Below are 25,636 nucleotides of genomic sequence, written 5' to 3'. Positions count from 1 at the left end.
TACAAATAATCCCACCTGACATTTGAGGCAGCTTTGTTGGTGTCTTCATCAATGGCCTGGTACGTTCCCAGGATATAATTGACCAATGTTTTACTACTTATGCCTTTCTGGACAGTAAATGTCTTGGAAGGAGGACGGAATGAAATTCCTTCTTTCACATTTACTACTTGAATTATGACTGGGGTTGACTGGACCCGATATTGAGAGATTATTGATTGGTGAAATTCAGCTTTATTTTTGACAGCAATACTAAATTGCACATTTTGTAGTTGTTCATAATCTAGAGGCTAGAATAAAAATAAAATGAGAAAGAAAGAAGTGTCACAAAAATATGTTCTGGTAAATCGAGAAGAAGATAGCAGAACTCTATGTTACATGCCATGAATGGGTCCTTTTATTTATATACAGCAAAACAGTTTCAGAAATCATTGTAATGTTGAGATAAAGAAACGTTCAGAATTCTTAACTCAAGACCTCAGTTTGGTAACTGATACTTACAAAGCAGCGTACCTGTTTTTAGACTAGTAAAACATCATTAGAGTTTTTTTCTCTTTCTTTTTTTTTTTGGTGGGGAAGATTCTCCCTAAGCTAACATCTTTGCCAATCTTTCCTCTACTTTGTATGTGGGTTGCCTCCACAGCATGGCTGATGATTGGAGTAGGTCCACCCCTCAGATCCCAGCCCGAGAACCCTGGCATCGAAGTGTGTGGAACTTTAACCACCAGGCCACAGGGCCGGCCCCTGTCATTAGAGTTTCTTTAGGCTGTATGGTGCAGTGGTAAGAATCTCAAATTTGCTATGGTGGCATGTTTGAATCCTGGTTTTGCTATTTAATAACTGTGTGACTCAGGGCACAATAAATAATATCTCTGATCTTCAACTTTCCACTTCTGGAAAAAAACCTTACCTCGTCATATTGTTGTGAGGACTGAACAAATTAAAGCCCATAATACATTCCTATAAATGGCAGCTGTGGCCATTCACAGGACAGTCATTGAATTCATGTGCAATAATGTCTTTCCTGACTTTAAAAATTCTTAAGTGGCAAAGGCAAATTATCTTAATTAACTTGGTTGGCAAATAGGCCTCTGCCAATCAGTGAGTGGCTGTCCTATCAACTCTTCATAGAACCATTCTCAGATAGTCTTGCATGATAGCTATTTGTTTGACTCTCTTACTCAGGTGGCCCCAGTCAAGGCCTGAGGAATCCCAGGATAGCTTTTTCCATTTACTAGAAAAGTTTTTGAGGGTAATGAGAAAAGGAAATCCTCGTGTTTGTTACATTTGTATATTACTGAAAATAACTAAGGTAGGAGAACTGAATGAGTTTTAACTTGGCAGTGACTGGTTTTGTGGGCTCAGGTATTTCCCAGTGGAGTGGAAGAGAAAGATGTATAAACAGGTAATTGTAATACGAGGGCTGACAAAAGAAATTATAGAGTCCATGTGGAAGCAAGTGAATACTTCTACATGGGAAAGTTATGAAAGGTTTATGAGAGGTTTCATGTAAGCTGGGTGTTGAAGGATATTGAGGAATTACTCAGGCAGAGGCGAAAGCATTGCAGATGCCCAGAGTTACATATGATAGGGAGTTGGCTGGCTGCAGAGGGTGAGGGGCTTTGTATACAGTTCTGAGGCTGAGGGTCATCTTAAAGGCCAGCAGGTCGTCACTGACCCTAGCTGTATATTAGAGTCACCTGCTGTGGCCTGGGCTTTCCCACAAACCAACTGATCCAATAGTTCCTACATTCCCACTGGCTAGGAAAATTTGCAGGTGATTCAAATGGGCAATCAAGGTTGAGGGCCACTTTCACGGCCAATGGAGAACGAGGAAGGATTTTAAAGAGGAGAGAACTGATCCAAATTGGTTTTAAGGAAAATGTGTGGTGGACTGATGGCAGTAGGAGAGCAAAGGGAAGAGACGCATAAGATAGGGACGTCTATAAGGAGGGACTCCAGTCTTCTTGGGGAGGGGAAGCAAGGCCGAGGAGAGCACAGGCCATAAGAAGGAAGACCAGGGCCAGACTTTAAGGACAATTTCAAGGGCAGAATTTGATGACTGGCTGTGTGTTGTGGGGAAATGCCATGATGGAAGGATAAGGCATGGGATTCTAGTTTGGGAGACTGGATGACACCAACACAGGAGACAGGCAATATCTCATTCGCAGGCATTGCTGGGAGTTTATAACAAAACCCTTGCAAGTGAGGATGGCTGTAGCCCTCTCTCGGAAAAGCAGAGTGGTGGGAACTGCTTGCACGGCTTCCAGCAATCCGGGACTCCAGCAGTCTCCTTGTTAAGGGAACTTTATAGGTCTGTGACTCTACTGGACTCAAGGGATTAAAGAAGCTGTCATATAGTCCAATGTTCCATGCCAAGGAATGTCCCCAAATGGTGGTTATTTTTTCTGGTCTATACAGTATCCTGGCAGAAATATCCTTATGTTATTCCAGATGTGGGGAGAGGTCTGCTGTAGCCAGGCTTAGCAAATAGAAGCTTTACTCAATTACTTATTTTTATCCTGCAGATTTAGTTATACATTCCTATTTTCTAGGAAAAAAATTGCATTTTTCCCTCTCTGCTGACTGTAGCTAGTCCATTTAAAACAAGTTGACAAATTCACAAACCACAATTCTATGTATTTTTTCTCTTAACTTTAATTGTAGAGAGTGAATGAGGTTAAGTCAAGAAATGTATTTTACTTTCTTGTGCTTAAAGCAGGCACACCTATAAATATACACATATTAGTGTGTTTGTATTTACTATAGAAAGTATGATAGCTTGGAAGGAAATAAGTCAACATATTAAGAAAGGTTATCCTTAGGTAATGGGGCTATGTGTGTGTGTGTTTATTCTGTCTATTTTTATGTGTTTTCTATAAAGAAGTGATATTGTTATTCATAAAGGAATAAAGGTTATTTGCAGAAATGATCGTTTTGGTAAGTATAGGATATTTTTCCCATCGAAGGGAAATTGCTCCTTACCTTAACCACCTTCAGGATGCCTTCGTTAGTTCTGGGGTCAGTTTGTATTTCAAACCATTGCCCTTCATTGCCAGAGGTGAAGAAATACACTGCAAGCCAATTATCCGTGAACTCTTCATCCCGGTCTACTACTTGAAATCGAATCAACTCAGAACTTAAAGTATTTTCCTCAATACGTGCTGAATACTAAAAATGGAGAAAGGCAGAATTCAAGACTCAATGTCAGGTTTTATCTAAAGGGATTATATTTATTCTGAATGGTATTAATCATTAATTCTCAAATTACGTATTGCCTCCTTGCCGGTTACTGCATTCTTATATTTTACAAAAGCTTATTTTTTAAGAAAAGTGCAAAGAACTTAAATGAAAGCCAGCAAGCAGGCAAATACTGAATCAGGATGGCAAAGTATAAAATGAAATATATATACAAATTATTCTTCAGGGAGTGGAAGGTGTACCTGAGATTCTCTGAATATTGGGAAATTGTCATTGACATCTTTCACTTTAATACTACATTCACACTGAGTTGACAGTCCTTCTCCATCTTTGTCTGCACCACTTACAACCAGACGATAGCTGCTAACTTGCTAAATTTGGAGAAAAAATAGAGAAAAATAATTAATCTCCAGCGTCAAGAATATGAATGGAAACCACTTGCTTCCTTTGGGTAAGGAGGTGAAAATATTCAAGTTCATGGTTCATTCTCTAGAAGGATCGCATGCATTGTTCTCTATCCATCATAGAGGAGGTGTGTGGGGCTCTGGATGGTTGAGTGGAAGTCTTTACGGGGCTAGAACAAGTTTTTTTTCTTTTGCTAGCTTCTTGGGGCAAGAGAGTACACTTAGAGCAAAAACGGGCAATGAGGATGGTGGGTTGCATATCTGAGGGATGCTCACTTATAGGGCTTTCCTGTTTGTCCATGTGGGAGATCATTTGTCTAACAGTAATATGGAGTCTGACAGGGTTGAAAATGGTGATGGAGATGGTGGTGGTGGTGACGGTATTTGTGGTGGTAGGACGACAGGGAAGAGAGACGAAGAGGATTCTTTAGTGTTCTGGAAGCAGGGAGTAAAATTAAAAGTCAGAGAAAAAGTGTGACATCAGAGAAGGCTTTATCCTAGATAGAAATTTCTCCCTTCATCTAAGAAATTTCCTTTTCCTCTGTCAGATGAGGAATTAGTCACAGTTCAATCTTTGTCGGTGTATGCCAATGACTTCTTTTACTCTCCCACTTTAACTCCCACTGGCATGCTGATTCTTGTTTGTTTAGGGTACAAGTGATTTTATAGGTCCCAGGTACACATCCCACCCCACCAGACTCACACTTGAATGCAAACCATTTCCCTAGATTAGCCCAAGTGAATACTGGGAACTTGTTTTCCTTTCTCCATTCATTCTCAGATAAAATGGAGTCATCTCTCTTGGCTTTCTTACAGACAAATCCTTTATCATTGAATGCTCCTAAGTGCCTTGCTTTACCTCTCGATCAAGAGAACTGGTCAAAGTACGGACTTCCCCCGTGTGTCTGCTTAGAAGGAACATGGGTATGCCTGCAGGTTCCTGAGAGACGATTTTGAAGGCAATTTTAGAGTTCAAATGGTTTGGTTCATCTGCATCTGTGGCATTTAGAATCATCACCAGTGAGTCTAGGAATACAGAAGAAGTTCATTAAAGAATATGTAAAGATTGACAGTCTGTTCACATTAAATATTCAACACAATTTCAAATTGATCGTTTGTCTGTGTGTGTGTGAGGGAGATTGGCCCTGAGCTAACATCTCTCCCAACCTTTCCTCTATTTTGTATATGGGTCACTGCCACAGCATGGCTTGTTGAGCAGTGTAAGTCCACACCTGGGATCTAAACCTGAGAACCTGGGCTGCTGAAACAGAGCACGCCAAACTTAACCACTACACCACCTGTCTGGCCCCTGGTATTTCTTTTTTAAGATCTTAAAGCTATCTGTATGCTCAAAAAAATTTACGCATCACTTGCAATAGCTTTTACTGTCTCTCTTAATCAGGTAGAAATGTGCTGCCTTCCATAACAATCCTCCAGTTCTCCTTAAGCCTTGGCTGTGTTGGGGTTGAGACTATTTTCTGTTTTTATTTCTTCCCTTGAGGATGGCCTTATAATTCTCCCTTTTCCCCAAGTTATCCAAGGAATGTATGTTTTTGTCCCATGTAGCGTAAAAAAGCCCGGTTGATCCATCCAGGCTGCCTAAGGTCACCTCTTCAGCTTTGTGACTGTCAGGTACTCATATGACTATATAGATAGCAGAAGATACTATTGACTTTATAACAGGACTACAATCTAGAAAATAATGTCAGTGGATAATTAGCTCAACTACAGATATTAGAAAGGAAGACTCAGGTTATCTTGATGAGTTTTTCTGCAAAACTACTGATGAAATTAAAAGAATAAATTAGCTTATAAAAATGATGTACTATAGTGATACTTGTATTTAAAAATAAAAAAATTAGAAGTGGCAGGTACTGTAAAAGACTTACTTGAAGCACTGTTTTCTTCAATTTCGCCCATAAATACACTTTGTGAAAATACTGGAGCGTTGTCATTGATATCTAAAATTTTGACTGTTAGTATAAGTGGTTTCTCTACATCTTGTCCTAGGACATTGAGAGCATGACACGTGATCTAGAAAAAGAGGGAAAATGTTAATTATCACTCAACAAACCTAGTTTGCATACTATGGAAGCTTGTAGGAATAAGGCCTCTACTGGCATGTGCAGAACTTTTGTGCAAAGAAGAAAAATATTTCCCCAAAGAGTAGGCAAAGTAGGAAAAAGTGCCCACTCTGGGCAGCCCAGTTGGGCAAGTTGTCCTTCCTCCAGGCTGATACTGTCTCAAGTCAGCATGTAGCTCTTGGCAAGCTGCATGCTGGAGTTCAGCGTTCACTCATGAACCCTCCTGGTGTATTTCTTCAAAGGCACAACCATAAGTGGAGGCTCTTTGCAGAGAGACTAATATTGTTATGTGTCAGTGGATTGATTTATGGGCTGATCTCTCCTCTACATTAGCCAGTAGAAGTATCACCTTCTAAAGTCACCGTGCATGAAGCGAAGAGTGGCCAATGTTGAGGACACAGACTTACCTGGAAGCTTGGGGTTTCCTCACGATCAACTATGGCTGTTATGTTAATTTCTCCAGTGTTTCTGTCGACAACAAAGATTCCAAAAGGGGGCTGATCAATCCCCATTCCAGAAATTTGGTAGGTAATTTTCTGGGTTGCTTGGAAGTCTGAAGTAATCTGCAGCCAAAAATACCCCAAATGTTAAGGAGATCCTGAATCAGGCCTGTTCTTTCCCCTCTTCCCGAGTCTTGAGTCATCTGTTCATTCCATTCACTCTTTCTGACACTGTGCTGTTTACTATTTGTCTTGATAGATAATAGGAAGGTAAAATAAATTCAAATTGTTGACTCTCTTGACCGGCATGGACGAATATGCTTAATCGCTTTGGCCTTAGAATATTTGTTCCGATTGTGGCCACCATGGTGACATTAAAAGTTTGACAGAAACTCAAGGATACTTAATATTGGCAAGGCTACTTCTCAATGCTCCCTTTCTTAACAGATAACATTAAAAAAGAAAAAAAGACATTTATTTTAGTTCAAATAAGGAGCTGGAGAGAAAAAAGGGCAAAGGATTATATAGTAAGCATTAAAAAATCTGTATTAAAATGAAATTTTCTTTTTGCTATTTGTTATATGCTTTTTATTGTTATACTTTTTAAGCTTTTTAATATGGAAAATTTCAAATATATATAAAGTTAGAATAGTATAATGAACCTGATGTGTCTCATCACCCAGTTTCAACAATTGTCAATACATGGCCAATCCCATGTTGACTCCCAACCATTTTTCTAATTGTCTTATCTGTCTGTTTTTTTCTGTTTGTTTGCTAGAATCTGGACCTAAATAAGTCTTATCCATTGAAATTATTATTATTTTATTGAATTTTTTTGTTGAAGTTACCAGGTTATTTGTTCTGTGGACTCTGCAAGTCTGCATTTTGTTAATTGGAATCGCCATATTTTAAAAAATTTACATCTAATACATTTGTTCTAAAAACTCACATTGCCCCTGCTCATATGACTTACTGTGGCAATTGGGTTTCTTTTTGAGTTGTCTTCTCCTTCTCTGCAGGGTCTTGCAAATTTTACCCATTCACGTTTATATCTCCTTTTGGCTTGTTGTACTGCTGTCTCATCTTCTCCATGTTGTCTTTTTGTCTTATATGAAAAGGGATTCCATTTTATTATGCATATGGTTGGAAAGTTTTGCTTCAAGTATTGATTATAGACACGTAAGTTGAGGAGCCTCCTATGTTTCAAGGTATCTAAGATTGTTAGATGTCTGATTCGCTCTACCTCACACTTTGTCAAGCAAAGAAGAAACATTAAATAACAAAAACAATTACAAAGCAATAAATATAATTTTTAATAGGAGCATTTAATCATATTTTATATTTCCTGTATATATTCCATAATATCTAACTTTTCTGGGCACATAGGACTTGTTTAATGAAAATCTGTTGATTTGTTTAAGAAAAAAGAATGCACGTGATAAATTACAATAATGACATTTATGCATTGCTGGTATTTAAATATTATTGGGTTAGTTGTTAGAATTTTAATTTTATTTTCACAATTAAATTATTAAATAATTTAAAACATTAAATAAATATTTTTTCTGAACACAATTTTAATTTTTTAAACTAAGCTATTATTTTAATTACAAAAAACTTGTTCATACTTTACCTCTATTCGCAATTCTCCATGAACCAGTAGGACTGCCTGTAGACATTTAAATAAAGTCAAAATTAACCGTGAATTCTTCAAATAAGTGATTACATAAGATGATAATTCTGATTTTTACATTCTGCTATTCATATTGTAGTTTGTTTCTATTTCAAAATAAGTAGATTTGGAGAAGCAGTATTCAAAGGGTAAAATACTCCCAGGAAAAAGAAAATGCTCTCAATATAAATAAGTTCTCCTACTTCTTTAATCTGACTACAGAATTTTAATGATATACTGAAGAATCTGTTGGACTTTGCAGAACTCTGCCTAATGGCTGGTTGCAGCAACCAGACATTTCGTACCTGGCTGTTCTTTAGAGATTTCCCAGGAGCTATGGAACCTATTGCTTTGGGAAACAATGGTGAGCATCATTTTGATAAGCTTCAGAAAGGACCGTAGGGGATTATTAAAAACCATGACCTACTCAACTGACTTGTACAAAGGCAGTCCTGTATTAGTTAGCTGCAATTACTGGGTAAGGCATTTTCTTGGTTGTACAAGAGTGGAGAGAATAGAATGGAGCTAGTCTGGTTTAAAAAAATGGAACATAAAAGATGTAGATATGCCATTACAATCATAAGTACTGTTTGCTTTGGGACATGGATCTGCACATCTCTGCCCTATTACTTCAATTTAAATATTGAGCTTACTTTTCATACTGATCTGAAAATATTAAATAAGGATAGACTGAATTCAGGCAGGCTACTGTCTTTACTTTCTCAAGAGCATACCTTTACCTGTGTCGTTTTCCATCTTGTTTTCTACCTAGAATGCTTTCTTCCTTCCCCTTTACGCACTAAAATATTACTCATCCTTTAAGATCAACTCAAACTCCAACAATCTCCATGAAACCGTCTTTACTGATGTCTCCTTTTCTGAGCTCGTACAACACATATTCTGTACCACGCAATTTAGTCCATAATGGTTTACCATGATTTATTATTTCTTATTGTTTTATGTGCATTACAGTGCTAAGCCAGGAGAATTGTAAACTCTCCAAATCAGTGCTTCTATATTAATATTATTATTTTTTGAACCCTTGCAATACCTGTCCCTCAGCAGATGTTTAACAACTATTTGCCTGCCCACTGATTATCTGAAGAGAATCTGGTAGGGAAAAGATTGTGAAAAATAGATGAGAAGGAAAAAATTACAGTAATCATAGTAGCTAATGTTCATTATGGTTTTTGTGTCAGTTGCTATTCATAGACATTTATACTTATTATATCATTTAATGCTTACAGCAGCCCTCTGAAGGAGACTCTACTATTATAATCCCTCTCTTATGGATGAAGAAATGGACACATGAGAGAGTGAGAACTACGCCCCAGCTAACAGCCCTAGTAGAGCCAGGATTTGAACCTCAGTAGCTTGCCTCCAAAGTGTGTACATCACCACTACACTAGACTCCACCCAAACTGGGCATAAATAAATAGAAACAAACTCGTGGTAGAAAGGAAGTTATATGATAAGTCAGTTTAGATTTCTACCTGGCCAAAGGCTGAGGTTACTTCTGAAATAATGTGGATTTATTACATTGTTTATTTTGGAAGGTTACAATAAAGAGGCAAGTTCAAATCTGAACCAAGGGAGTAAGTACATCAGATGTAGGAAGCCAGGACCCTTCTGTTCTAAAAATTTAACTGAAATCCTTCTTTCAAAGGGGGTGTGTTCAGATTGTCATGAAAAAGAACAATTACTTGTGGTTATAACAGGTTTCAAAATGATTTTTACAGCTTTTCTGCTCTTTATTAAACAATAACATGAGTTACTTGAGGGAGACCAACGCAATGTAGTGATTGCGCTACTCCCGTCTTAGTTCATAAGAACGACTCAGCCACACGTGAAGGAGGGAGGGGCCAGGCACACTCTCCTTTACAGGAAATCTGGAAGAGTCATCCAGAAAGTATGAATCATGTTGGTGCTAGCCCCACAGAGAATGACTCTTCTAACAAGCTTTGAGGCACAATTTCTGTTTTCCTGGGAAGCAAAGGAGGACAAACCCTAAACTATGGAGAATGAACGTAGCAGACAGTTGTTTCTTGTTTGTTCAGTCTTTTCATAGAATCAGAGCTCTAAGAGAAGAAGTTCTTCAGTCTAAACCTTTGCTCTTTCCCATCCTCTCTTTTGAGTTAGACCATCAAGAATGTTCCCTAACTTTAGAGAATGTTGTGAAAATGTGATTTTTTTTTTTTTTTTGGTATTTCTAGGAATATGAGGTAGTTAATAAGAAACACTTCTGAATATTGCAATGCTTTTTGGATATTTAGAAATATAATCATAACCTTACATTATTTAGAATAGCGTTTTTTAAAAACAATTATTTTAGTTAGTTAATACTTATATGTGGCTACTTGTGTTAATTTGCTAATATAGTTATTTTGAATATTTAGTAAATATTCCAATAATTTCCTGACAAAATAAGGCAATTAAGTTGTCTCTTTTAGTGGCCTGGATTGGAAATACCATGGCAAGGAAAGCATCCCTTATCTGGGGAATTCCTATACTTTTCTTTCTTCCTCCTGTTTCCTGGTTATTTTGATTATACAATTTTTAAAACATTGATATGGCATAAATACCTTGGTATAGATAAGAATTAGAAATATTTTATTGAGAGCAAATCAGATTATTAAATTAGTAAAATAGCATATAAACTAGACTAATTTGATATCCATATGCCCTATTTGCTAATTAAAATGTGCATAGTTGTATCGTTAAAGTTTGTATTGAATATGATAGATATATAATAAATAAATTTTGAGGATATGGGTGACTACATTTTAAAAAACCACTTGTAGTAGCAGCTGCTATTTTACTTAGTTGGCTAAGATTTTGTTTAGAGTTACCTTAAGCTTTAGGGTGAGGAGGGGCAGACTATGCGTGAGAGCCAGGGAGCTCGTCCCAGCTGGCCCAGGGCAAGGCCACTCTTCTCCTCTCTAGAATGGGAGAAGAGTGGATTGCACCCACTACCCTCTGGGGAATTTGTAGAATGAATTAGGTAATTCAAAGAAATCGTTATAAGTTTTAAGCATGATTTTTTATTTATTAATTATTTTTTGGAAAAAAGTCTTGAAATATATATAAGTTGGTGATATTATTTTTATAATTGGTTAGATACAGTGATTATTAATGTGTCAGATCATAGAGGTCATTCAGTACATGTTTGATGAGTAGCTTACATATGTACAATTCAGAAGAAATGAGTGATTGATCTTTTATGATATCTCATAGCTTTCTCTCTCTCTCTAGATATATACTTTTTAAAATTTAAAATTTTAAAAACCCTAAAACATCCTAATAAACTTTGTATTCATCAAGGTAAATTCTTTAATTGAACAAAAATGACATGTGTTTAATTACTTGGAAATTATTATTTAATTTGGGGCAATTCAATTTTTACTAACTGATTTTTAGAGTAAACAATTAATTTAGAAAATTAAACCTTGCATTATGATAGATCGTGATGCTAAGAAAAATAAATACGTGTGGGTATTCTCAAATGCTCATTTTAAGTGCTGTGTAGGATGCAGTCAAGTGTAGTAATACCAAATTGCACACTGGATCCTGAATCCCTGAATTTAAATCTCAGTCCCGCCGTGTACCAGCTGTATGACTTGGTAACACAGTCTTTCAGTTTCCTCATCTGTAAAATAGGGATAATAATTCTGCTTACCTTATAGGTTTGTCGTGAGAATTAAATGAATTGACGTGTCTGAAGCACATTGATGAGCCCTAGCTCACAGTTAGTGCTTAATAAGTATTCATCATTTCTGTCACCAAACTTAAAAAAAAGCCACTTTGGCATGAAGTGACCTCTTATTGTTATTCACGTTACGGCACATAAGAACTTTCTCTGTCTTTCTATTTATTTATTTATTTATTTATTTATTTATTTATGCTGAGGAAGATTTGCCCTGAGCTAACATCTGTGCCAATCCTCCTCTATTTTTTGTATGTGGGATGCCTCCACAGCATGGCTGGTGAGTGCAGTAGGTCCGCGCCTGGGATCTGAACCTGTGAACCTGGGCCATGGAAGCAGAGTGTGTGAAACTTTAATTACTCAGCCATGGGACTGGCCCCAAGAACTTTCTCTTTCTTGAGCATCAGAAAGAGATAAGAACCAAAGCTCCATTGTACAATTGTGTAGGTTGCTCCTTGCACAACTCCAGGAGGGTACTGTTCACATTGTAGTTTATTTGACTGCACCTCCTACAGTTGTGCAGTGCACAGCCTGATCAACTTCCCAGCAGCCATGAAAGAAAAATATGCATATTAGACAGATTCAATTAGTCACAGTGTAATTATGAGTAGTAACCAATTGCCTGTATAATTTTCTTGTGATGAACTTCCCAAGCAAGCCCTCACCTTAGGCTATCAGATTGACTCTTAACTGGTAAGGAAGAGCCAAAAGCTAAGAGATTTATGAGAAACCTCATGGGCACTGATGTTCTGGCTCCAAATGAAAACCGGTTTCAGGTATTAAGTAAGTGGGAGTGGTCATAGGTTGAAGTAATTACGTCTTTCCTGACTTCTGCCCAAGTCACGCAGGGCTGGCCAGAATTACTGACAAGGTTATTCTGATTTTGGAATCACAGGATTCTCCTGGAGAGAATCAGGAGGAAGTTTATTTTCATATACTTATTAACACTGGAAACTGGATTGCTTCATCAATTAAGACACGAAAGATACCACAAAAATTTTCCTTCTTTTAAAAATTTGGGCTATTTAGCCTACAATTCTTTTCCTAAAAATTTCCCTTTGGATACTCTATAGAGGAAGGTGGTTGAAGATAGTTCTATATTTGGAGCATGTTTTTACTCAGAATTTGATATTTAAACTACTTCTTTCTTTTTTTTCCATCCCTACCACTCCTGTTTTCTTTAAAACATTGTATTTTAAAAACCTTTGGATTTCAAATGTCTGTATTAGTTTTGTAATGAGTAAATTTTTACATAATGTAGTAACATGAAATTAAATAGCTTATTGTCCAGGAGTGTTATATGACAAACTGTTTCAGATTTTGTGGACTATAAAATACTGAACAATGGTCTCCTTTGAAGACAAACACTGTTTCCAAAAGGTTAAATCTCTGAAAATAAGCAATTTTTAATCACAAATCCTTTCCCCAAAATGTTAATTTTGTATTGTGCCAAATGGATCAAACGAGCACAGGAAACTGATCAATATTACGTTCTTCTTCAACAATCGGTAGGTGTTCTCCATGCCTTCCCCTCCTTAATCTGGAAGGCTCAACAGTGGAAAGTTTGAGTAAAGCTCCAAGTGTGAAAATGCATTTTTCTACACCCACTATTATATTCATTTAAAATATAGCTTTTGTTTTTTCTGTCAATTTTCAGAAAATGATCTTACGATAGTTTTTGGTATGCTCTTTTGTTCAAGGAGAATGGAGGCCCTTTCTTAACTTATTGAAACTGATGTTGGTGATCATTTAACATAGTAAGGTAGAATATTAAGAAGTTATTAAGAATCATCCCTATTACTAAAATATTACAGATGATAAGAACTAGTCTTCCAAAGCACTTTACATTTTTCAAAGTACTTTTTGCCCACATTGCTGCTTTATTCTCAGTATGGCCATTTTAGTTAGGCAAGGGGGCTATGATTATTCTCATTTGACAATGTGGGAAACAGGGCCTGGAGTGAGTCAACGGTACAGGCGTCAATTGAAGTCTGTGACTTTGCGATTCCATCTCACCTCTATAGGCAACCCTTGTGTGGTCATAGGTTGGAATTAGTTCAAAACCTCCAAACACGTCTTTTAACTTTCAGACCCCACCCTTTAACAACAAAAGATGTACATTCTCACTCAACAATGCTTTTAAAAACATTGCTTTTTTCCACATCACCACATTATTTCAAAACTCTGGGTGGCTCCCCACTTCTAAAAGGATTCCATTAGTCTTCACAGAATGTACATTTCAATCTGACCCTCATCCACCTTTCCAGCTCATGTCCAGATTCTCTAATGCAAGCTGTCATTCCAGACGAACCAGTGTGTCCATTGCCCGTAGGAGAATGCCATAATCTCTCCTGCCTTTGCTCGTGCTGGTCTAAAAACCAAAGATATCTCCCTCTACTTACTAAAAAGCAGCTCAGATCTCACCTAGTCCTTGAAGCCTTTGCCTACCTCCCTTCTGACTGGCACTGTCTTCCACTGACAGCATTAACGGTAGATCAGCACTGTCCAATGGAAATATAATGAGAACCACAAATGTGAGCCACATATATAATCTTTAATTTTCTAATATTCATGTTAAAAATGGTTAAAAAGTTAGAATTAATTTTAAGAATATATTTTTATCCAATATATCCAAAATAGTATCATTTCAATATATAATCAACATGAAAATTATTAGTGACATATTTTACATTCTTTTTTCATACAAAGTCTTCAAAATATGATGTATATTTTACACTTAGCAGCACATCTCAATTCAGATCAGCCACATTTCAAGTAGTTAATAGCCACATGTGGCTAGTGGCTACCATATTGGACAGAGCAGGTCTAGACCACTCAGTTTAACAATTACATATGAAGTTATATTATGTAAATAGCATGTGTGTGTGTGTGTGTGTAAAATTTTCCTAAGGGGAGGAAAATGTCTTAGATTTCATAGATTTCTCCATGACTAGCATTATAGAAGCACTGTGTGTTGGGGGGGGGTTATAGTTTAGAGAGGCCTCCTTCAATCATTCATTTATCCATTCTTCAAACAGTATGTGTCCACTGTAAGAAAGATAGTATGGTAGGCTTTGGGGATATGAAGATGAATAAAACAGCCCTCGGTACAAGGATCTCACAGACACTGTAGGACCAGAGAGTGGTCTCTAAGTCGAAGCAGGGAAAATAGCCCTAAGCTTGTGGTCTCCAAATTCTGTGTCCTTTATGAAGATGCTATTCCAACACCCGCTGCCATATAACTAGCTCCTGAGCTGGTTATTGGCTTGGGCATATGGGTCATCAGGTTACCTGCAGATTAGTCCAGAAACAACCATCTGGAAAGGTGAGAAAGTCATACAACTGTCACATTTCTCCTTACAACATTCTTGGATCAAATAAATTCATCGAATAACCCAAACAGTTAGTTACACCGTCATAATGGAAGCTGAATCTAACAGAAGGGATGGTACAGATTTTCTGCTTGAGCATTGTCATGAGGGGCACTGCTGGGAAACTGGCTCACAAGCAGCCCCATTCTCATTTTAGACACTTTTAATTTTTAAAAAGTTGTTTCTTGAGAGCTAGCTCCCTGTAACTTCTTGAAGTCCAATTATCTCAATTTTTTGGATGAGGAGGTGAGGGAAACTGGTGCGTAGGCCAACCCAGCTTGTTATTGATAAAGTGGAGAATTAGTATTAGGAATTTTTTGATATTCATTTATGGTATATGTCACTACTTCGATACCTTCATGTAACTGATAATATTGGGACATATTTTTTTCTTGACTAAAACAACACACTTAAGGAACAAACTAGTATGTAATATCCCGGTTAGTGCTGTGCTCAGCACATTCCACTTCTCTTTTAGATAATATTATATAAAACTTTCACAATCAACACAAGTATTACTCTCCTGAAAAAATGGCGTATATAATGTTGTACTTTTTTTTCCCCTGCTAACGTCTGGATACTTTCTGTACATAATGGTTAAACATAAACACTGTTTTCTTAATAACCCTCCCAACTTCTCTAGAGTCAAACATTGCTTTGATTTTAATTCAACAGTCTTTGACTATTTAAAAACATGTCAGCTATCAAGACCCAGCATGTACAATTGTAAGCCATGTGCTTAAGGGATATGTAACCTTGGAAAATAGACCTGGTTCTCTTTATGCGTTTTCGTTTGTGTATTAGAAAGACGAATAAAAGCATTACTTAGAGGAAAGTGAAGATGTTGTGGAAAATAGATCTGAGATCAGCCCTATTTAATTCGTTAATTAAAGAAATGCTAAACGGCAGCTTTCAAATTCAATTCTCTCTGGCTTATTTTTTTATGTAAAATGCAACATTAAAAAAAACAACAAAAGGAAGAAATTGGTAATCCTTCCAATTTCATTTAAAAATTTTTATTTCCACTGCAATCTTTTTAGAATTTATAATAGCGATTCAGCAATCAAATATAATATTCTCCAACAACGAAAGAAGCAAGGAAAGTTTGCAATTATTAGAAAAAAAATAGGACTTACCATTAAAATGGTCAGAGCCCCTGTGGTTCTGAAAGGGAACCAAGTCATCGTTTGTGATTTCCCTGGGCAACAAATTGAGGGGAATTTCTGCCTCGGTCCTTCCAACCGTCTGCATCTGATGTCTAAGAGAAACCCTTCTGCAGTGTCTCCGCCGTTCTTCAGGAGTCTACAGACGGCCTGTTATGTGGTTCCTCCCCACCCTAAACCCGGGATTGGTCTCATCAGAAACGCTTGCATCACTTTTGCTCCCAGGTAAAAACTTAGACACACCTCAATTCCTAAAGCAATGAAATCCTTTGTTGGAAGCTGAAAGAAAAGTTCACAGGCTAATGGCGAAGTTTAATAGGAAGGTACCAGATGAATAATAAATTCATCATAGAGTGGAAATGCCAAAGCTAGTCCTGACTGCACTGAAAAAAATCTAGTTGGCTTCTTCTCATGGGGACAATTAAAACTGCAAAGCAAAACAAAACAGACAAAATCCCCCAAAACCTAACTTGTGGAAGAGCGTTTATTTTTAGCCTGAATGTATGTGGGTAGATCCAAAGTTAAGCAGAGTGTAGGTGTTAAGCAATAATATATTTTATTGAAAGTAACTGCAAATCTGATGAAGAAAATCATCACGTCAAGCAACTATAAATGCAGGTTTTGGATGAAAACAATCAGGAATAAAAGAGGAGTAAACAGTTATGTGGTACCTTGGATATTTGAAATATGTAAATAATGCATTGCAAAATCAGATCTCTGATAACAATCAGATGACATGTTGGCTATTGTATTCTGTTTCATTTATATGTTTTTTTAAAAAGTAGGTTGGCTAGTGAAGTAGATTATCTTTGTGCACTTTTAATTACTCAAGACATTTCCCCCAGAGCAGTCACCTTGCTTACCACTTGTACTTGTGCGCTTCTAAACATCTAGACTCTAACCCAAGTTAGGGGATAGGGGAAAAACCACTAACACCATTTTAATTGGCTTCTAACACTAGAGTTAGAAGCATTCTTGAACATTCTAGAATATTTGAAGAAAGATTTGGTAGAAGAGAAATTTTATCTTTGTAAGTATTTATGCATTAGATTTGGAAAGCTTTTTAGTTTCAGGGAAACCATTCAATCACAGAGTATTTTAGGCAGAAAGGATTTCATAGTCTAGGATTTGGAAAAATGCACCTTGTAGGCAAAATATATATATTTTTTCTGTGAATTGTGGTAAAATATGCATGACATAAAATTTACCACTTTATTTTTAAGTGTACAGCTGAGCGGCATTTAGCACATTCGCATTGTTGTGTAACCACCACCACCATCTTCAGAAAAATCTTGTTTTCGTAATAAAGTGTTGATAAATAAAGTTTTCTTGGAACACAGCCATACCTATTTGTGTTTTTTTTTTTTTTTTTTTGAGGAAGATTAGCCCTGAGCTAACTACTGCCAATCCTTCTGTTTTTGCCGAGCTAACGTCCATGCCCATCTTCCTTTACTTTATACATGGGGTGCTTACCATAGCATGGCTTTTGCCAAGTGGTGCCGTGTCTGCACCCGGGATCTGAACCGGCAAACCTCGGGCCGCCAAGAAGCGGAACCAGCGCACTTAACCGCTGCACCACCTGTCCGGCCCTGCCTATTTGTTTATGTATTGTGAATGGCTGCTTCTGTGGTGCAACAGAGAGTTGAGCAGAGCTGAGTAGCTGGACAGAAACTGTACGGCCACAAAGCCAAATATGTTTACTAACTTACAGAAAACATTTGCTTTATTTATTTACTTTCAGAAAATGTTTGTTGACCTCTGGCTGACACCGTATACCTTAAACAGTATTTGTGACAAATCTGATGAGTGTTGACTCCTACAGAGAAATAAGTGGTGAGTTTTTAAAATCTGCTTCCACTTGGAAAGAAAATTTCTGAAGATCAGGTTTGACGTTCCTTGTAGAGTTCCCTCTAAATTTCATAATGCATACTTTTTATGCACTTTTAAAAAATTTTGTGAGGAAAATTGGCCCTGAGCTAACATCTATTGCCAATCTTCCTCTTTTTGCTTGAGGAAGATTGTCCCTGAGCTAGCATCTGTGCCAGTCTTCCTCTATTTTGTATGTGGGACACTGCCATGGCATGGCTTGATGAGCGGTGTATAGGTCTGTGCCCAGTATTGAACCTGCGAACCTTGGGCCACCAAAGTGGAGCACTTGAACGTAACCACTACACCACTGGGCCAGCCTCATGCACTTTTTTATTAGAATCAGAAAGTGAAAAACTACTGAATCCTTTCCAACATGGAAAGACTGAAGCGAAGGGCCATCTTTTCTGAATTAGGAAGTGGTTTCTCTGTGAATGGACTAGTTAACAAATCTGAGGGGAGAGAGCTGGGATGAGCATTATTGAATTTATTAGTGATTTGTGTAATGCAGAATTCAGTGATCAAAATGTTGGTTACTTTCTGAATTTAGTATTTGAATTTGTTTAACAGTGGTGAGTGTTTTGGGTTAATATGTGTGTATTTGGGGCTTTTTTCTTACAACATAATGAGAGGAAATACATGTGCTTGGTCAAAGACTAGAACAGAGCACCATAATATAGAACTTATTTTTTGAACGAAGTACTATGGATGTATTTTATTTTCTTCATTATATCTGTATATATTTTCTGGGTTTTTTTGGTAATGAGAATGTATTAGATTTATAATTAATATACTCGAAAGTTATTTAAAAAATAATGTGAGTACAGCAAGCCTTTAGAAATAACATTCTAAACTTTGGTGCAGGGAAGAAGAGAAAAACACAATTAACTTTCAAGTCTTTCCTTTCTCATACTTTAGTATCTTATAATGCTTCAAAATATTGTTGTGCTGGGGCTGGCCCGGTGGTACCGCGGTTAAGTGAGCACGTTCTGCTTTGGCGGCCCGGGGTTTGCCGGTTCGGATCCTGGGTGTGGACGTGGCACCGCGTGGCAAGCCATGCTGTGGTAGGCATCCCAGATAAAGTAGAGGAAGATGGGCACGGATGTTAGCTCAGGGCCAGTCTTCCTCAGAAAAAAAGAGGAGGATTGGCAGATGTTAGCTCAGGGCTGATCTTCCTCGGAAAAAAACAAAAACAAAACAAAACAAAACAACAAAAAATATTGTCATGCTAAAGACAAAAGAGATTGAAAAAAGATGATTATCTTCCTAGGCATACCCATAAATTGCCTTTTCTAAAGCTCCAGTTCTTTGAAAATTTTAATTAATTAGGGCTTAAAAATATTAATTATCATTCCATTCCTTCTTACCAAAACACAGGTTAAGGATTTAACTAGTATTTTGCTTTTGTATTTTGAAACACCATCTAAGGATTCTTGGTCGGGTGGTATGTAAAGGATGTGGGCAGCTTGTAGGATAGTAATATAGCAGACTTGGTCTGATGCACGCTGGCTCCATCTACTTGTCCCAGTCAAGGAGAATTGTAGAAAGCCACGACAATCCCATTGTGCATCCACAGGCAGCCAGGGCTCTCTAATCTTTCTATGTGCTCTTGACAGTGCTTTAAGCCAAAACTTCCTTTTCTTGGAGGATTGGGGACCTCAGTAAGATTATAAAGCACCCTGGTGTTGGGGCCACATTTGCATGGTGATAGGAAGGTAGTCTGGAGGTTATTCCTGTGGGGAATCCATTTCCTTCCGGACTAAGTGCCTTCTGGACCAGTGCCTTCTGGACTAAGCAGTTTCACTTGCTGTTTTGTTTATGTTTGTGAGAAGGAAAGAAGGGAGGATTTTCCAGGACTTTCCTTTCCGTTGAGTGGTTATGTTACTACTCCCTGGATGATGGCTTTGGAAACCTAAGCCCACTTGAAACTGGCGCTTACTCAAGAGGCTGAAATAAAAATGAGGATCATAACAATAGTAATCATAATCATTAAAAGGGAGCTTCATTTTATGTGTATATTGTGTTTCAGTTTTTGCACCATGTTGAAAATATGAGTTGGAAAGTAGATATAACACATCACAGGTTTAAAAAGCTAAAGAAACCATTCCTCAATTTGCTAGAAATTGAATCATAGCATAAGGAGTGAAGCAATAAGAATGGCTATTTATTCAAGTGATCAGTGGCTTCAGAGGTTCCATAATGTTTCTAATGCTCATTGTTTACCGCACTTCTATTATTCATCAAGTAGAGAAAGTTAATGAGATTTTGTCTTCACTGGCACACCTTCACTGGTTTTTGTTTGTTTCAACTGAAAACATGTACATAATATATATTATATGTCAGACATCACTACTTTTTGATATTTAATTGTTCTTGAATATCCACAAATTCATGAATTAAGATATTAGTTCCACAAATCATGCATTAACAAAGTTATACATACGTTCTGAAATGAGCTGAAAAACTTGTGATTCATCACTTTTTGTTAGTCAAGGGAATGGAAATCATGCACTTCTTCTGTTAGGATCACCACCTGAAGGCATCCAGAAATGCCAGAGAATGTAATAATTGTGCATCTGCAGAGAATGGTCTGCACTTCAATAATTGGTGAAAATAGTGCTGTTGATCCAATTTCCTATCAGATGGTATGCGACATGGTTCACCATGCTCCCGGGATTCCTAGAATTATTTCTTTAAAAAGATTTGTGCAATTTTGATCATATATTGATTTGAGTCCAAACTTTAGAAGGGTAAATATAGGTGAATGCATGTTTTAAAACATTTTACCTATGCTGTGGACCAGGTCATCCTCTTTTGGCTTTGATTTAGATGATTAGGCAATTGCTTATTTGTGGGAATATTTTTGTGAGTAATAAAAAGCATGAGAGAGGAGTTTTCCAAATGAACCTCATTCAACAAAGCGTTTCTTTAGGAAAAGCTTTTCTTTGGTTCCTGTGTTTTGTTGGAGATAAAATTGACAAGGTGGGATCTACTTACAAAATGTATTTTGAATCCATACAGTTTCCTTTTTCTCTGGGCTTCCACACTAGCCAGATTCCTAATATCTCTCATGTAGCTCAAGTAATGGGCCTATGACTGAGCTCTTGCACCTTTCTCGCCTCTCACTCGATCCACCCCTCCCTCAGCAAGCTGGGTGCTATTTTTAAGAGGATCATGGCTTCCACTGTCCTTGGAACAGAATCAAAACTGTCTGTCATAGCTTCCAGGGAACTGCCTGATCCATTCCCTGTTTTCTTTTCCAACCACATCCCACACCCCTCCCTCTCACATGCACCTTCCTTCTTCTTTTCTGCCTCAGTTCTTCACTCAGTTTCTCTCGCTCCTGGCTGACTTCTCATTCATCAGGTGGTAGCTTTTGCAATCTTCTCAGAGAAGTCTTTACTTCCTACTCCTCCCACTTGAGCACTCTCATCCCCATTATTTTTTTGATCAGTAATCCCAATTTGCTTCCTGCATAGGACTTAGTACCTTGTGTAAGTTGTTATTTCTTCATTGGGTTGCTTATATTGCCTTTCTTCACCACTTGACTGTGAGCTCTACCTGGGAGGGGTCAAGTCTGTGTCATTCAGTAGGAGATTCCCTGGACTTTGCAGGGTGAATAAATGAATATATCTTTAAAATTTTTGTGCAGGGGTATCTGCTGGATCAAAAGGCACATATAATTCGGATTTTTGATAGACTGTCATCCAGAGGCTATACCAATTTGCATTCCCACTGATAGTGTGAGAAAATGCCTGTCCCTCCTCCCTGTCAGGCATAAAGTTTGTTATAGGAATTTCTTTTCTGCTTCTTTGATGAGAAAATAGCACTCTTATGAAAAATATATTTTAGCTCTATGAAGATAGTTGAATATTTATTTGAATTCTAATAATTTATTAGATTAGAATAAATTAAAGAAAGTTAGGATCCTGAGTTTAGCAATGTAAGAAACTAGACTCAGAACTAAATAAATTTTGGATCTTGGTTAGTTCCAAAGGACCTGGCATCCTTCCTGGACCTAATACCTTCCTGGCCTTTTCACCATCTCAGATGATATGATGATATGACATGAAAAAATATGACAATCAAATATGCAAAGTCAAATATTAATTTCCTATACTCTCTAGTTATTGTTATAATGCCTTTATTTATACATTTTTAATCTTCTTTTTGCTGATAAAAATCACGTTTCACCAAAGTCCTCAAGTATTTTTAAGTATCATGGGAACCATTACTTATGTTTTTCTAGTAGTCAAATTGTACCAGTATTATTATTGGTAATTCCTGAGGAAGGAAATTTCTTTTTCTTAATTGTTTTGATTTAAATCTCAACGCACCACTCCACTCATGGGAAGAAATCTTGTGTAGATTGCTCCACCAGCTTCTCAAACCACATGCCGTGAGGTGCGGCTCCAATGGAAAGGATACACTGTGTCCTATGAGGCAGCATCTATGCTCCTTGCTAAGCCACAGATGCCAGTCTGTAGATAGAATCTGAAAACAGCATGAAACGTTTAAAAAAATGATCTCCAAGATGTCAGGAATGACTAGTTAAGAACTACCAGCTCTAACATGGTAAGCAAGGGGAATGCTTCTAAAAAATGAGCAGCCTATCATTCTTTATTCTTCAGGATTAGTTCATTTCTCTACCAAAGACTCATGTGTTAGATATGGTGAGGCATCGTATGCCTATACTTTCATGGTTAATAAGTTGCAAGTCAATTTGGCAAACCTGTAAAACTTGTGCAACTTATTATATTGTGCATTTTACTATTGGTGCCCTGACTAGGAGCTACAAAACCTCATGAAAAGATTAATTAGAGAGAACAGAAATTTTAGGTGTATTTTATTGCTGCCATTTTTTGGGGGCAGAATAGCTTTCATATCACGTGGTTCAGTTTTGTTTTCACGTAGTACTTAGGAAAGCATTGAACTTTCAGTTCAAACACATGAACATGTTTCTTTGGAAGTTTTGGACATGCCTAATTGGCCTTCCTTTGAATAAACACCATTATTATATTCACTGACGTTAAGAAGAGGATCAGAATCCATTACCTACCTGAACTGGTAATAAATCCATGTCTTACAGCAATACATTGTTTAGGCCTATAGAATTTTTTTATATGTTGTTTCACATTAACTTTTTTGAACATCGTTTCAATTTACTTTCCATTATTGAAACTTCCAAAGATTCCTATGGGTTCATTTAAGCTGAATGTTTCTCAAAGCATGATATTTGCAGTGTGTATTTATGTTCTTTGATCCAATGCTGGCCTAGCTGCAACTTATTTGGCCTTTTTCTGGAAGGATACACCCTAAAGAGAGATTAAAGGTAGAAAAGACTCCACCTATCTCCCTTGTTAGCACAGCACGTTCATGAGTCAGTTTGGGCTTCATTTTTGATGTGTTAGACACAAGGTCAATTTTATGGATGTTTTTGCATGTTGATTAACGTGCCGTGTGGTGACAGCATTAATTTTCAATTCTCCATGTGAAGTCAGGGTTGACAAATTCTCGAAACACCTTTTTATTCTTTTAGACTTTGAAGTGATGCAATTTATACTAATTTGGGTTGGTCAGACCTACTTTTGAAGGAAGTGCTTTGAGTTTATGAAGTTTCTCTCCAGTTGCTCCAAGTTTCACTACACTGAAGCTCCTTAATATTCAATTGGTCTGCTGAGGTTTTCCATTTTGGGGGCTACATTTTGATAGTTTGTATTTTGCAAGGAAATTGTTCATGTGTTCTAATGTTTTTGAATTTCTTATCACTCATTTGCAGGTAGCCCTTTTTTTTGAAATTATAAGGTGGATTTTTATAGAATAAATCAGTAACTTTTCTTTACCCTAGTAATAAGGATCTAGAAAGTGAAATGAGAAAAAGAATCCATTCACAGTCTCAATTAAAAACTGTAAAATATTTGGGGGCTGGCCCCGTGGCCGAGTGGTTAAGTTCTCACGCTCCGCTGCAGGCGGCCCAGTGTTTTGTTGGTTCGAATCCTGGGCGCGGACATGGCACTGCTCATCAGACCACGCTGAGGCAGCATCCCACATGCCACAACTAGAAGAACCCACAATGAAGAATACACAACTATGTACCGGGGGGCTTTGGGGAGAAAAAGGAAAAAATAAAAAAATCTAAAAAAGAAAAAAAAAAATCATCTAATCTTTAAAAAAAAAAAACTGTAAAATATTTGAAAGTAACTTTCTTAAGAATGCACAGAATATTAATGAAGGAAGGACATAAAACAAGATCTAAGACTATAGAAAGATATTATTATGTTCCTGGATGGAGAGAATTACTATTATAAAATGTCTATTCCTCAAAGAGCAAAACCTCAATGCAGTTCTCAGATTTGACCCATAGTTTATGTGAGGGATGGAGGTGGAGGAGGGTTAAAAAAAATCTTAAAGTCTATGTGGAAGAAAAAATGTCTCCAACGGCTAATTAAAGAATGATTAAGAAGAATATTGAAGAGTTTTGCCTTACCAGATATTAAAACTCACTATAATACTGCTATTATCCAAAAAGCAACTGGTAGATGCAAATGTTGCTTCTGGACTCATGTTTCTATATGAGGGGGATTCAGCTACAAGTAAAGCTGACTTTATTCCCCATCCCTCCTGTGCTCCTGCTGATGGATGGAGGACAAATCTTCTGATTGGTGAGCTTGGGAGAAGGAATTATACATGCTGGGTTCGGCCCACTGCCCCCTCCTACTCTGCAACTCCCCATCCAGTGTTTTCTCTTTGGGAGCCAGCCTGTTGACGAGACACATCTCCTGTTTCTTCTAGCTGTAAGCTCACAGGGGCAGGTTCCATCCTTTGGTCATGGTGGTGGGGGTTGTCTGTGACTGGATGAATAAGTTTAGTTATGGAATGCTTATAGGGATGTTCTTCATGATTGCCAATCTTAACCAGATCATCCACATCTATTTTGTTACAAATAATAAAGCTGATGCTTATTTATTTTTGCTCCTATACCTTATTTTTCAATTGCTTCCAATATAAGGAGATGAAAAAAGTTGGTTTCCTAACACTAACAAATATGATATTCTTCTGGGAGTACATAAATAGAATATAGAAAGTAGAATATTCTACAGACAGTAAAAAGAATTAATTAAAGATACACTGGTTGACTCAGAAGTATTTATATGGGCTACTATTGAGTGAGAAGATCAAGATATATAATATTGTCTATAATAATTGTTGTGTGTGTGTGTGTCTATGTGTGTATATATATACGTATGACTGTAAATGCTTACTTGAACATAGGGAAAAGTATGAAAGACAAATACTAGGCTGTTAGAATGAGGTTTCATGCAAGAGAATACTACTATTTATGTGTTCAGGAGTAGGGAGGAGTATTTAAGCTGAAAAGGAAATGTAAAAAAAGTTTCACTGAAAATTCTTTATAGTATGTGTCATAACGTCGCCTTTGTTAATTTATGTCAAATATATTTGTAGAAAACAAAATTAAAAATATTTTTATTCATTTGTATGTTTAATATTTTTCCTTCCAAAGTATTAACTATTAAGAAAATAGAAATTTAACAATATGATGTTTAATCTCTTAGGAAAACATGGACTTGGCCAAAAACATGAAAGCGTATATATATAATTATTATTTTAGGGCTTTGTCTAGTAACAACATTAGCATAAAATATTGAGCTATTGAATTCCTTTGAGTCGTGTGATTTACCCTAAATAAGAACAATGTGGTCTGAAAACACATGAA

At 37.0% G+C, this 25,636-nt stretch overlaps 1 protein-coding gene and 1 long non-coding RNA gene across 2 annotated transcripts in view; one reads left to right on the top strand and one right to left on the bottom strand.

The window, feature by feature from the left end:
• Nucleotides 1-16,374, bottom strand: part of DSG3 (desmoglein 3) — a 30,770-nt gene extending 14,396 nt beyond the window's left edge. The window contains exons 1-9 of the mRNA XM_008535977.2: nt 16,009-16,374; nt 7,760-7,795; nt 7,100-7,231; nt 6,094-6,249; nt 5,492-5,636; nt 4,462-4,628; nt 3,441-3,569; nt 2,983-3,168; nt 16-287 (exon numbers count right to left, since the gene is read on the bottom strand). Of these exons, the coding sequence (XP_008534199.2) occupies nt 16-287; nt 2,983-3,168; nt 3,441-3,569; nt 4,462-4,628; nt 5,492-5,636; nt 6,094-6,249; nt 7,100-7,231; nt 7,760-7,795; nt 16,009-16,056 (1,271 nt within the window). The 5' untranslated portion in view covers nt 16,057-16,374. The remainder of the gene's footprint in view (nt 1-15; nt 288-2,982; nt 3,169-3,440; nt 3,570-4,461; nt 4,629-5,491; nt 5,637-6,093; nt 6,250-7,099; nt 7,232-7,759; nt 7,796-16,008) is intronic.
• LOC139084843 (uncharacterized) overlaps nt 1-25,636 on the top strand; it is a 154,903-nt gene that overhangs the window by 27,846 nt on the left and 101,421 nt on the right. The gene's annotated exons all lie outside the window — the stretch shown is intronic.

Source organism: Equus przewalskii, chromosome 7, assembly GCF_037783145.1.
Source record: "Equus przewalskii isolate Varuska chromosome 7, EquPr2, whole genome shotgun sequence".
Classification (NCBI taxonomy): Eukaryota; Metazoa; Chordata; class Mammalia; order Perissodactyla; family Equidae; genus Equus; species Equus przewalskii.
Note: the sequence above shows the minus strand (reverse complement) of the source record. Positions and strands in the feature narration are given on the sequence as shown.